This window comes from Musa acuminata, chromosome BXJ1-6 (genome assembly GCF_036884655.1).
Source record: "Musa acuminata AAA Group cultivar baxijiao chromosome BXJ1-6, Cavendish_Baxijiao_AAA, whole genome shotgun sequence".
NCBI lineage: Eukaryota > Viridiplantae > Streptophyta > Magnoliopsida > Zingiberales > Musaceae > Musa > Musa acuminata.
Window position 1 is genome coordinate 46,763,152 of NC_088332.1, and position 13,477 is coordinate 46,776,628.

At 34.1% G+C, this 13,477-nt stretch overlaps 1 protein-coding gene across 15 annotated transcripts in view; it reads right to left on the reverse strand.

Moving 5' to 3' along the window:
* LOC103974485 (uncharacterized) overlaps positions 1–13,477 on the reverse strand; it is a 47,002-nt gene that overhangs the window by 13,373 nt on the left and 20,152 nt on the right. For 12 of the 15 annotated variants that reach the window (XR_010514706.1, XR_010514705.1, XM_065189764.1 and 9 more), the window contains 8 exons: positions 9,831–10,116; positions 9,046–9,113; positions 6,396–6,647; positions 4,552–4,627; positions 4,025–4,101; positions 3,905–3,954; positions 2,193–2,277; positions 220–318 (listed from right to left, as the gene is read on the reverse strand). Coding sequence is in view for 11 of the 15 variants with exons in the window: in XM_065189764.1 (XP_065045836.1) it covers positions 220–318; positions 2,193–2,277; positions 3,905–3,954; positions 4,025–4,101; positions 4,552–4,627; positions 6,396–6,647; positions 9,046–9,113; positions 9,831–10,116 (993 nt within the window). In the remaining 4 variants the exon portion in view is untranslated. Of the gene's footprint in view, positions 1–219; positions 373–2,192; positions 2,278–3,904; positions 3,955–4,024; positions 4,102–4,551; positions 4,628–6,395; positions 6,648–9,045; positions 9,114–9,830; positions 10,117–13,477 lie in introns of all 15 variants that reach the window. The other 3 variants (XR_010514708.1, XR_010514707.1, XM_065189771.1) reach the window with 3 other exon arrangements.

Consider the following 13,477-nt stretch of genomic DNA (forward strand, 5'->3'; position numbering starts at 1 on the left):
ATTGCTTTATTTCTGACTAGACAAATGCATGGCAATTTTGTCTTCCTAGTTTTATCAGGTTCATGTTGATCACTGTGAAGAGGCAGTTAAACTAGTGGTGATTAAAAAGGTTGACCTATGAACATAAACACATTCTCAAAAGTTAAAACTTAACAACATGTAGGCAAAAATACAAAGATTGCAGGTAAAGATACTCCAAACATGAAATGTGGAGTGTACCTTTCCATTTGTAATAAGCAGATCCAAGATTGCTTCAACAAGTCCTCTCTGTACCATCCTCCATCTTTGGTCCTCTCTGTTAAAATCAGGATTCGGGCACTAGACAAAAGGATGCTGCTGAGCAAGTTGTATCTCATAAATGTTATCTGCATACTTTGTAAACATGCTATGCACATAATAAGGTAGAATATCCATAAATAAATGGGAATAGCTGAAGATAAGGAATATAAGCCTATGAAGAAATTGAGAATGATTTACGATGCCACTATCTATTGAAAAACGATGCATATTGGAGTTTTAGAATTAAGTCACATGTTAAAGATCACTATCAATTATGGTCAATGAGTTTAATGCATGCAGCAAAGTACCATGTCCAAGGACAAATGGATTTTGTGATGATTATTGAAGAATTATATCACTGCAAATCAAACTAAAAAGCTAAATAAGCACAAATTGGTGTCAGAAACCAACTTAACTCGATTCCATATATTACATAAGATATAAATCAGATCTTGAGAAAACACATAAGCATAGTTAAGTACATTGATTTACATCACAAAAATTTCAAGGACAGAAGCCTATTCTTTGATAGATTGGCAATGAGTACAAAGCGTCAAACATTAATCCAATAAATATGCCATTCATTGAGGCTCCTTGCAATAACTTACCGCTGCGACAATATCCATACCATGGCAGCAGCATTTGGCGATCAGTAAACTCATTTTCTAATTTATTAGTTATTAAGTCTTGCATATAGGCCTACAATGTTGGTTCCCCAATTCTAAAAATTTTACTAACAACGTTTGAGGTAGTGGAACATCATAAAAATTAAATACTGTAGTATACGATGTAACATTTTCATCTTTGCCAATAATCTAATAAACGAATCTACCTCATTAACATGCATTATCAAAGTCTAAACCAATGTTCATCGTACTGCAACATATCACCTGTTATGGGTGGTACAAACTAGTCTGTCGGTATGTACCATACGAATGATCGGTCGGTACACTAGTACGAACTGATAAGATGAACCATGATTTGAACTATGAATAATGTAGAATATGTCGACTTCAGTCAGAGTTACATGGAAAATGTCATAACAATCACATGCCTTATAACAAGCAATGATCAAGATCCGTCCATTGAAGTGCTTTCTTGACATAGTATGCCAATTTGAGTTGTAGTGACAGAAAATAAATCATTAAGCATGTCCTGCATGTTAGTTACCACCAAGTAAAATTGAGTTGAGAACTATGACTGACTGCTAGCACTTCTAGTTGTACCAAGTAAAATTGAGTAGAGAATGATGATGACTGCCAACTGAAGTGTTATCCTGAACAATTATCTCGATCAAGGATATGACACCTCACATTTGCTGTTCCATGTGTGGCATCCAACATGGAGCAAGAAATGTGGAATCAAGGTGTCACAATTACAACAGACTGAACCTGCAAGGTCAGTTGACTAACTTTTTTAAGGTTTCTCAGGATTCGACCAGAAACCATGTCAGGTTATTGTAGGAGAAAATAAACACATATGGTCGGCTAAGAAAAGAATTATTGATGCCGGGTTGCAAATGACTCATTTTTCTTTCCTTCTGTGTTCTGTCTCTCCCCCTATTCTTTTTGTTTTACATTTTTGCCAGCACACCCATGTTGATTTGACAGTGTACCTTGTGATAATGACAGTACGTATCATGACAGCCGGTGAACAACATGGGGTGTGTCATGCAACTGATTTTCTTTTCCGTAACATGAATATTAAATTCTTACTTTCATGCTTTTATTACTTTTATCCACTTGGTTCAATGTTCATTTTAGAATTGCACTTTCTCGGTCCATCAATCAAGTTCACTCCTGACTCGAGCTAAGAAATGCACTTAACGAGCATCTCATACTATAGATCAGTTCCAGACAGTAGAAGATGCAACAAAATAATTGCAGGAAAGATTTAGCATATGAAACTTGTACCTGTATTGCGACAAGTACCAAATCTCCAGGATAACTAGAAACTATGGAACGGAATGTAGAGGTTGCATTTGTTGATATAAAATATCTAGTAAGAATGCAAACAAAATTAGAAAAATGAACCACAGAGAAAAAGAAGGCCTAAAATAATGTGTTCAAGAATGATGAAGTCAAAAACAAATCACAACTCTCTAAAGAACCATCAGGAGAGTAAGCCTACATTGTCAGCTACAGAGACTCACAATAAAGTTACTCGATATGGACCAAAATAGTTTTGCATCAATGGTAGAACTTAGAAGTACCGCCATATAGACTTCGCAAACTAGTTATCATGTCCTGCTCCCATCTCATATGTATATATATTTAATTTAGTGTGGGGCTTGGTCTATCCAAAACAAATGAAGTTGTAATTTAACAAACACTAACTTATGTCAAAGCAAATACAGTGAGTGTGGGGCTTGGTCTGTCCAGAAAGTTCAACCAGCATATTCCAACAATGTTAAAAAGGTATATTGTCACTAATATTTGTGGAAAAGAATATTCAAAGCAGTTAAGGTCCCAGGTCTACATTCGTGTAAGTTTGAGAATATAAACAAGTTCTGAGCTGTGTAACATAAAAGATGCATCACTTATGTCAAACAAAATATGGTGAAAAACAATTAGCTCGACTTTAATCATGTCTGGCCAGAGAAACAGTTTAATGATGACGAGACTTCATATTTTGCTCGTTGAGAGGTCTGCAAAAAACTACAGTGAGACTGGTAGTAATGTGTTTACAATAACAGTGGCTAAAGTCATGTTTCTAGTATGTAGAAATAGCAAGAGAGAGCATAACGAAAATCAAATTCTCATTCATACTGAAAAGATAGGGGCAAAGGAAGCTCACCTTATTAGTTTATGACCAAAAAGAAAGGGGCAAAGACAATTGATGTATTAAAGGCAAAGAGAGAGCTTACATAAGATTGAGTCATATCGGAGTTACATAAGAAAGGACCTAAAAACTTATTTTGATGCATTCTTGGGCAGAAAAATATTTTAATTAGTTTAAAATTATTGAATTTTTGACATGTACTTCCTTATCTCAGAACCTTTACAAGCTTTGTTTACATATACTTCTTGATATATAAACATTAAGATAGGGCCTACAAGCTTATTTTGATGCATTATGGGGCAGACAAATTTTAATTAGTTTAAAATTAAAAGTAACTTTTGAAATTGGTCTGACCAATCAATCAATACAAACCTACACCAACACATGGTAATGGATACATAATGGCACCATACTAGTCTGTCCTAGCACATACTGAATTGAGATTTTAATCCTTGATAGAAGTAGGGTTTGCCGTACCGAACCGTACTGTCCGGTACGGGCAGTATGTACCGGTCCGACAGGTTGTCGGTATGCGGACCGCTTGTTACCGGTCCGAGTGCACTGTAGAACTGTAGCAGTGCACTGTACTCGGCACACCTGGGTGTACCGCTCGGTACACCGTACCGTACCGGTACCGAGCCCAGGTCGAAATACCGGTATGGTACGGTATTACGAACCTTGGATAGAACTACAAATTTTAAGAAACATTTGCATGCATAAAGATAAATTAATTATTTAAGATAAATGACCAATATACAAGACTTCAAACAAGTGTTTCTGAACTAGAACTATTAACACTAGGTAACTTTCACGTGTAACTGCAAGTTGCATTAAAGACACTCACCCATTTTTGAACTCAGATTGATGCAAATTATCTAAGCATCTCTGAACAAGCTGCAGACAATTGAGAAAACATTAGCAAAACTACAAACATCTCTATGCAATAAAAAAAAATGAGGATCACCTTCCTGTTAATCTCAAGCCCAAGAAAGTTTAAATCTGTGCATTTTCTAGCCACCTTCAAAATAAACAAGCCATTTCCTATCAAGGAAAGAAAATTAAGTATTTACATGTATACGTTATGGAAATAACTTCAGAATCATAAGCTAGAAGGACATAAGAAAATGAAGCGCAGCCAGGATTCTCATGGTGTCATTCATCTTTAATAGTAAATCACTTATAACTTTAATGTTATTCCTCCACTCATGTTACTAGTTAAAGATTCTTAATGCTCCAGCTATTTCACAATATTTCTAAAGTTAATATTTGAACAACTGCAATTATAATAACTTGATGCAGCCCAAATGCTCCTATGCATTACTAGGAAAGGGACTGAACAGTGCTGATGATAACTACATTTTTTGGTATGTAACTGAAATAACATGTCCAAGTATTTCTTCTAATATGATATTTGATGAAACTTGATCTAAAACACCACAAGATGGTAAAACTTAAAAGCTGTTTCAAATAAGTAATGGAAGAGAAAGGTACCGCTGCCAATATCGACTGCTATAGGTTTAGTGGGATCTGCAAATATGGCATGCCAATTGAGATTGTATTGAAAGGCCTACAAGAAGAACATGTTGAAGTATAACAAATAAATATATGCTAAATATGAATGATAACTCACTTGCGATCATCTGAAATATATAATTCAAATTGAAGGTTTCTTATGCATATCAATGGAAAAGCAAATATGCGGCAGAATCCACGAAATTTTTGACAATTAACAGAAATACATTGTTAATCAAGACCATCAAAGACCAAAACTTTGTTTACTGGACACACTTTGCAAAACCAAGTTGTACTGTTCAAAAAAAAAAGAAACTGATATGTCACAATATGATATCCTAGAAAAAGGACAAAAAATAGATGATGGCGAAAATGTAATTCCTAGAAACAAATAGAAAATAGAAATCCTTACCAAAGACCCCGAGCTAATTGTCAAATCATCATTTCCACCAAGTTTTTCCATGCTAATTCTCAGATTATAAAGTTCCACACAACATCCTTCCCTCTCCTTCAGCTACAATTGCTTTCTTTCTCTCGTTTATCATGTATTAAACCATTTGAGAAAACAAGAGAGCAAGGATCACAATATGATCAGCTACACCATCTAACGTTCATGATTACATGACAAATTTTATCATGCAGCAAACAGAGAATCTGTTCATGCTTCATACTAAAACAAGAAATTCTCTTCCATGCCTCATAACTATTATCTAAACCAAGTTCTCTAGAATAACTATTCTGCCAATCAACAAGCATAATGGATTACTTATGGAAAATAATTGATGCCAGGTTAAAGATAAAAAGGCTAGTACATGTGTTGTATTGCGTGGCTATAATGTTAGATATGAAAGTTAAATCACAAGCTAACTCAACAAGATTTATAAACTTTTGCTTTTGGATTGACCTAAACAATTAGAAATCCATGAAAAAGAAGAATCTGACTGAGGATTGGATATTCCATCTCAATGATATCACAATATTACCATGGCCAGTTAGATGATTAGAAGTGATTGATTGACCAAAAAGATATAGATAAAGTTTTAATGCCCCTGTAACATTTTATGGAAGTGGCATGTGTGCTTATATTTCCAAAATTCTTGTTTCTTGTCAAAAGGTATGTGACATAACCTATAGCCACCATGCATTAGATATGCCATTTGTGATCATTGTTGTACAGAATACTCACCCAACAACACCAACAATAAGCCCTCATGACCCACCATATGAAGATGGCTATAGTATTCATTGGACACCTAATATGGCCTCAGCTCATCCTCTATATACAATCCTTTCTGCAGTTAATGAGCCTTATAGAGGCAGAGATCCCAGCCAGCCCAATACATTAGCAAGAATAGTGACCCTTCAGTGACCAACTAGCAGAGTGTGTTCGGTTAAATCTAGATCTATATCACAACATTTTGGAAACCATTTTCTTACAATATGAATATTCAAACTTCATAATTAGTTATTTTTCTGTGAAGAAAAAAAAGGACATGGAGCAATTAGCAAGGACATTTTAATTGCATAAGCTAGAATAAACAAGGCACCAGAATAAATCTAAACAGCCATAAATGGAAAATTACTAACTGGATATATACATATAGCATGAGTTTCTAAAATATATATGCTGGAAAAAAACTAAAATAAATCTAAGCATTCAAACATTTGGATACAACAGTATGTAAACACACAAATTATAGTAAAAGTTACAAATTGCAGCCTCAAGGTTACAGATAATTGATTATGTTTGACTTCATATAATTGGCAAGTAATATAAAAAACCAAAAGGGAAATTAAAATATAAAGAGTAGAGGTGTGCATACTTTATCTAATATTGCCACACCTGGCAACTTTGTTCCTCTGAGAAACTCCCAAGCAACTGATGCATTTCTAAACACTGAATACTGATTAGAATAACTTGATTTTCCTGCAAACGCTTTGCAGGCTGCATTCCCAATAAGAATCACCTCACTGCCATTTTTGCTTATTCTTTCAAGTACGGATACCAATTGAGATGTTCTTACGTTATCTTCCTCTAAAGAACCAAAACTTACTGAACCAATCAATATGACTTTCTGTAAGATGTGAATATTTATTACGGAAGCAGATATGTACAAAATAATTCACAAAACACAAAAGAGTCAAATTATAAGGCATAAAAAATAAATTTTAAGCAATAAGATATAAAAGCTAGGTTAAGAAGCACTACTATAAGGAAAAAACTAAACAAAGAAAAATATCCACTCAAGTTTAACAATTAGGGTTCATAGGTAAAAAAGAAACCTTGCTTGAAATTTTGAATAATAGCGCCATCAAGCATCACAAAAATATCCATCTTTCGCAATGTAGATGTCTTTTCCAATTAGCAATACTATAAATTTCATCCGTATAACTAAGTAGCTAGACATTTTCAGTATGCTAAAATGTCAATTCTGCAAGTATTTGAGCAACTTTGCTGACCAAGTTTCTCATGATCTACTTAAGTCATATATAAAGCTTTGTTATGTTTACCCATCTAAAAAGGTCAGGTTTGGTTGCAATTGCATCACCCTAAAGTGACAATAGTCATAGTATCTTTGGCTACTTTCTAAGTCACCACTCACCCACTATAAACCTGAAAATCTTCTTCTTTGTGCAAGCCATATTTTTTGCATAGCATTCTATCAGCTCAGCATTATTTTGATTACCTAATTGGTTACTTATCATTTTTAAAGTCCTCATTCATCAATATCAGCTAAAGATCACAAATCAACCAGGAAACCCTCTAAGTTTGTTAAGTTATCCCAAACAAAGATAACATAAGCAAAAGATGGACTTGCATTAAATAATCTATAGTTGGTTCATTGTTTCTCTAAAAGCAAGTTCAAATCACATAAAATGACAAAAGTTACACCATAATTCAATGAACAAGGTACAGTTCAAATATCAAGGCATTAACAATATTGTATAAGATAGCTAGTTCTGAAAAGAATGCTAGGACATGGAAATGACAGAGAACAAATACTGGGTTGGCTGGTCAAATCTTCTTAATTATCTAAAAAATCAAATCACTAAACCACGAAAAAAAATAATACTTACATGTCAAGGACATGCATTAACCAGATAACTTTTGCAAAACACATCTAAGTCAACTGCCTTGTGTTAATACGACAAGTTGTCACTAATCTTGTGATGCTCTCTATGATAGATACAATATTGAATGAACATCCCATATTTTCAAATAAAAACATAATGTGCAGTGTATACGCCATGAAAGTTAGTTCATCTCCATTTGGTTTGCTTAAGCACCAAACTCAACATTTTCAATCAAAAAGTAAAAATCACAATAATCAGAAAGTTAAAACAAGACTACAGAAAATAGAACCACAACAACAAAAAAAAATACTAGAGTTAAAATTGTTTGATTGATTTCTAATAAATTGAATTAAAAGTTCAAGTTTGTGAAAGATAAAGAAAGATAAGCATACCAAATTGAGAAAGTATTTGCCCAACCAAACATCATTGTAGCAGGTAATGAAGCCAAAATTGATCGATTCAAATGCAAGGATTCAAATACAAGAGAGCAGTCCCTGACACCTTTTGTTTTTATTTTTTTGCAATCTAAAACAGCCAACAGCTTTGAACAACTGTTATAAGCTGCTAAAATTTAAAAAATAAAAAATTAAAACAACTAGTTTCAAACCAGATCGAGCAAAATCACTTGGTCTGATAAGTTATTTGGACTTCGAGACTAAAAATGATCATACAAAACTGCTAAGAGGAAAAATGCTAACTTGATCTACTATTTTAGCTTAAACTGAACTATGTCTTGATACATTTATATACTCCACCAAAACTCAGTCTGCTAAAGTAACTACACTTGCAGCATGATGATCACTAACAGACTTAATAAGAATGAAAACATGCCAAATTAAATTTCATTCTCAATAAAATTGTAGCACAACCTATCTCAGAGTTGATGCAGCTGTCCAAGGAGAAATCAAGCATATCGACTATGATAGTTCTTTGTTACTTCAGTGTTTTGCAACTAAGATGTTAAATCTGATCATTATGCTGGCATGGACCACTGATTGGATACATTAGTGCTGTAATCAGTGATTGAAACTAGGGAATATTAAAATGATATTTTTAAGTAGATATTCATGATCTTCTATTATATAAAGAACTTAGTGACCACTTTTATGATAAAAAACGGGGGACAACAAGCAATACCATCCAATAAACAATTTTTTTCTATTAGTTGATCTTCCATAGCTGCATGTACTTGACCATTTTTATCTATAGAAGAAACAGAAGAAAAATATAATTATCATAATGGCTTAATGGACATTCTGAGATGCATTTGTCACTTGGTTTTGAACCGGTTATGGCTTAGATGTTAATGAAAGACAAAGAGTACCTTATAAAACACAAACATTTAACCTCAATTAGATTTCAAACATGGCACAGAAAGTAAATTATGATGCCACAGACCTTGCATGTTGAGAGCATAGAAGAGGTTTCTTTCATTGAAACTGGCCCTAGATCCACAGGCACCCAACCTGAATATTAAAGATAATCAGTAAAATGTCTCACTGTTTAGGTTAGAAATGCCTACACTATGAAGATCCAGTTACATATGTTTCACAATCTTTTAATGCATTAGATCATCAAGGGATCATTTGGAAAGATGTAAGTGGAGCTATAACCAGTAATGATAGCCAGGTTAGGTTCAGCTACCAGTTATCCTAGACCCACAGACGTGGTATAGGCAACAAGTAGGAAATTGGACTTGGACCCTCTCCTTTCAACAATAAGGGTACCAGGACCAAGTTGAGTACAAAAGGCCAAGTCCAAAATGGATCTTGATATGTTCAAGTGATGAGAGAAAAGTGATAGAACACATATAATTTGTGACACGATTAATTAGGATTCTAATCAAAGCTTGTACCAAGTCCATGTTATAAAATTTAACAAATTCATAAAAAGGATTTAAGAAGTTTCACTAGAAAAAACTAAAATGAAAGAAAGAAACAAACAAAGAATACATTGTGGCTTATGAAAAAAAAAAGAAAAAAATTTAAGAAATAATAATTCATAAAATAAATAAATAGGCAAGCATTAGCAGGCTTTCCAGGACTCAGATAAGCCAAAATGAAAGTGTGAACTACAAATGGAAAGTAAAGGGAAAGATTAAAAGGACAAAGGTTCAAAAGGGCCAATCCAAGCTTAAAAATTAATTTTCACATGATTTTACATGTACAATTCATCATACTAACCTGCCAAGATTTCATTATAAGCGTATATCTCCACCAGCTCAGGCTTGCCAACTTTGACACACACAAAATCTTTCTGAAAATAAATTGGAATCTTTCTTTGTTGTGTAAGTTTGATCAGTTCTAGTGCTTCTTTAACAGCATCATGTTCCACTAAGTGGGTAGGTACCGAAAGTCCGAAACCATTCATTATCTGAAATGCTAGCTTTCCAATGAAAATCAGTCCATCACATGTAGAAGCTAAAACATGCAATGTATTAGCTTTATTTAGGAAATTACTCCCTCCAATCTGCAACATATTTAGCTCCCATCAGAAGGAAACAGCATGCAGAATGCCAAAAATTTAGAATTAAAAAAACAAGAAAATCTGGGCAATTATCTAAAACATGGAATTAGACTATGATTCAAATGCAATAAAAGCAGAACATATCTAGTTAGCACCAGTTTGGCAACATGTTGCTCCAACTCAAAAGGTTTGCGTAGAATGAAGAGATCGGTAACAGTCCATAATAGTGCTCCAATGGTCAAAATGACCGTTGGAATATTTTCTCATAGGTTTTTAAACCCATACTCCCCCATATTTCACTCTCATAAACATCGTATTATGGAGAATCATACGGTCAACAACAGTACGACACAGTGATTTCAATAGGTGCTCGGGCGAGGTGAGGCCCGAGCGCCTCGCTTCATGTCCAAGCGCCTCGCTTCAAAGAGGAGCTGATTGGGCGCTCGCCCGATACCAGGTGCTTCAGGTGTGCCCCTGGGCTAAACCAGGCGACCAAACTAAATTTTTAGGTCTAGTTGGTTTTCGATGCTTTAGTTGGTTCAATCGAACCAACTAAATCATCGATATTAGGCCCCTTCTCGCGATTTCCCCGACATCCCCAACCCTAACACTCGCGATTGCAATTTCTTCGTTGTTGCTACTCTCTACTGTCGCTACTCGTCGACTGCTCGCCGCTGCTGTCATCGCTCGCCGCTCTCGTTGTCGCTCCTCGCTCCCACTCCCGCTATCACTCGCCACTCCTGCTGTCACCGACGCTCGCCGCTCCCGCTCCAGCTACGGCTGTCGCCTGCTACCATTGCCGTTGCCTCAATAGCCTCGGTCTTCTCACACTCTTCTCACCATACTGTTAACAGTATACTGTTACCTGTATACTAATAATAGTATTTTTATTTATTAGATTAATAATATATTATTTTGATTTTAATACTATTAATTTTTATTTAAAATTAAAAAATATACTATTATGATTTATTTATTTAATGTGATTTTGTACCTGATTTTCTTAATTTAATAGCATATTTTTTATTTAAATAATTATATTTATTAATTATATTATATATTTTTATATTTTAGCGCCTCGTTTCGCTCGGGCGAGCGCCTAGCATCTCAAGCACGGTGATAGTTGGTCATACTTCTCCGATCAACAGTATGATACAAAGCAGCAGATCAGTAGCGAAATCCTTAGGAGCCGCCTCGAACAAATGTGATTTATCACGATTAACCTACAATCATCACCACATTGATGCACCAATGGCATACGATGTATATTTTAGCTGAAATCCTTACTTCTATTGAGCTGCACATTATTATTTCGAAATCCTATATGCTCTTATCCCGAAATAATTTGTATATATAAATCTGTAATGTAACGTTTATGTTTAAATTATATTGTTTCGTACAAGCACATGCATATTTCGTTGTTTCACATGTGCTTTCCGATATATACGAGTTTTATTGTTCACATATCCTTTTGTACTCTGGTGGCTATGGGATTGTCTGGACCTTTGTTAGAAATGGTAAAGGGTACCTACTTAGAGCCCGTGATGCATTGCCGGCCCCTTCTGACTTCACCAAGACGTGGGTGGATTAAGCTTCCAAACGTAGGAGACTTCTGTTAGGTGGTTATCCAGAAATAGATGGACTATATTTTGTTCAAGATCCGACTGCACCCTCTGTGTTTTTGATAAGATATCCAAAGCATCGCTTATGTGTTTATATGTGCGCTTTGGATGAAAATAAAATGAATGTAACGTCATTGATATATTTCGAAATGTTTCATATGCCTTTGATATACTTCGAAACATTTTAAACGCCATTGATATGCTCCGAAATGTTTCGTATGCCTTTGATATCCTCCGAAACATTTTATACGCCATTGATATGCTCCGAAATGTTTCATATTCTTTTATATGTTCCAAAACATTCCATATGTCATTGATATGCTTCGTAATGTTTCATAGGCCGTTGATATACTTTGAAACACTTCTTACGTTATTGATATGCTCCAATTATTCTTTACTCCATTTGTTATGAATCAAATATGTTTTGAATGAAATGACATTTGTGATTCTGTATCTAATGAGTTAATATCCATGAATTCTTGTATCTCTGACTTGTATTTTGATACCAAGTTTGTTTGAAACTACCATTTCTTATTCTGGATATGTTTCCCACTTGCTGAGCTTTGTAGCTCACTCCGTTGCTATATAACCCTTTTTCATGTTAGTTTATCACTCACTGAAATGTTATAATTGAGTTGAGGCAGTGGAAATCTATTTAGATTATGGGCAAGTCTTTGTTGGTTGTGATGTTATTGTTGTATAAATGTATTTTGTATGTAATAAAATGTTGCTGACAAATTTAAATTGATATATCGTGTAGAAGTTTTAAAAAGACCTCTATCGTTTGGGAATTGTTGGAATGTTTAGTCTATAATAATATGAACTTGTAGAAATGGTTGGAGATCTAATTGTATAAATTATTATGCTCAATACACTAAATCGTGGGAAAAATTTCATGATTAGGTTCAACAAGCATATCATATTAATATACAGATGTATAGGATTGAGGACTCGATTCACCTCCAGTGGAGGCCTACCATTCATTTTGGTGGTAGAATCTGCAATCAGATATATCTATATATGCGATTATTTAATTCATTTGAATTTTAAAGTTTATATTATAAAAAAATAATCTAATAATTCAAATAATTTTTCTGTAGATATTTTAATATTTATAGAAGGACAATACGTAACGGACAAAAATATGAACCTTGCACAAGGTTATTCCTCAAAGTTCGAAAAAGATTTATGATACTATTCTTACCTAATTTACATTGATTTTGCTAAATTTATACTATTACTATATTTATTTCTAACTTAAAAATCCTATTATAACTTTTTTTTTATTTTGAAGTATTTTTAGAGGATTTTATGCCTAAATTAGGTTTACCGCTTGATATGCCTTGGCGTACCGCCCAATACACTGTACTGTACCATACCGAGCAAAGCTCGAAACTCCGGTATAATACAAAATTTCATTCATTGTTATATAAGCTACTACTAACACTGCCCCATTAACATAGCTAGATGTTCACGAAAAAACTACAAAGATCATGAAACCAACGAAGAAGCAAAAGAATATATCCATCCATGTAATCAACAATATTAGCACTTGCTTTTCATGTATTTCAATCTGATTTGCACAACACTATTTGACTCCTCTTATAGTAAATGTAATATATCTTCCTTGGATTTGAGTTGAAGTCGAGCTCATTACTTGATGCAAAACTCCTTAAAGTAAAGACAACTGTATATAAGTTTTGACTATTTTGGAAAATTTAGATCAACATTTCAGTTCTCAA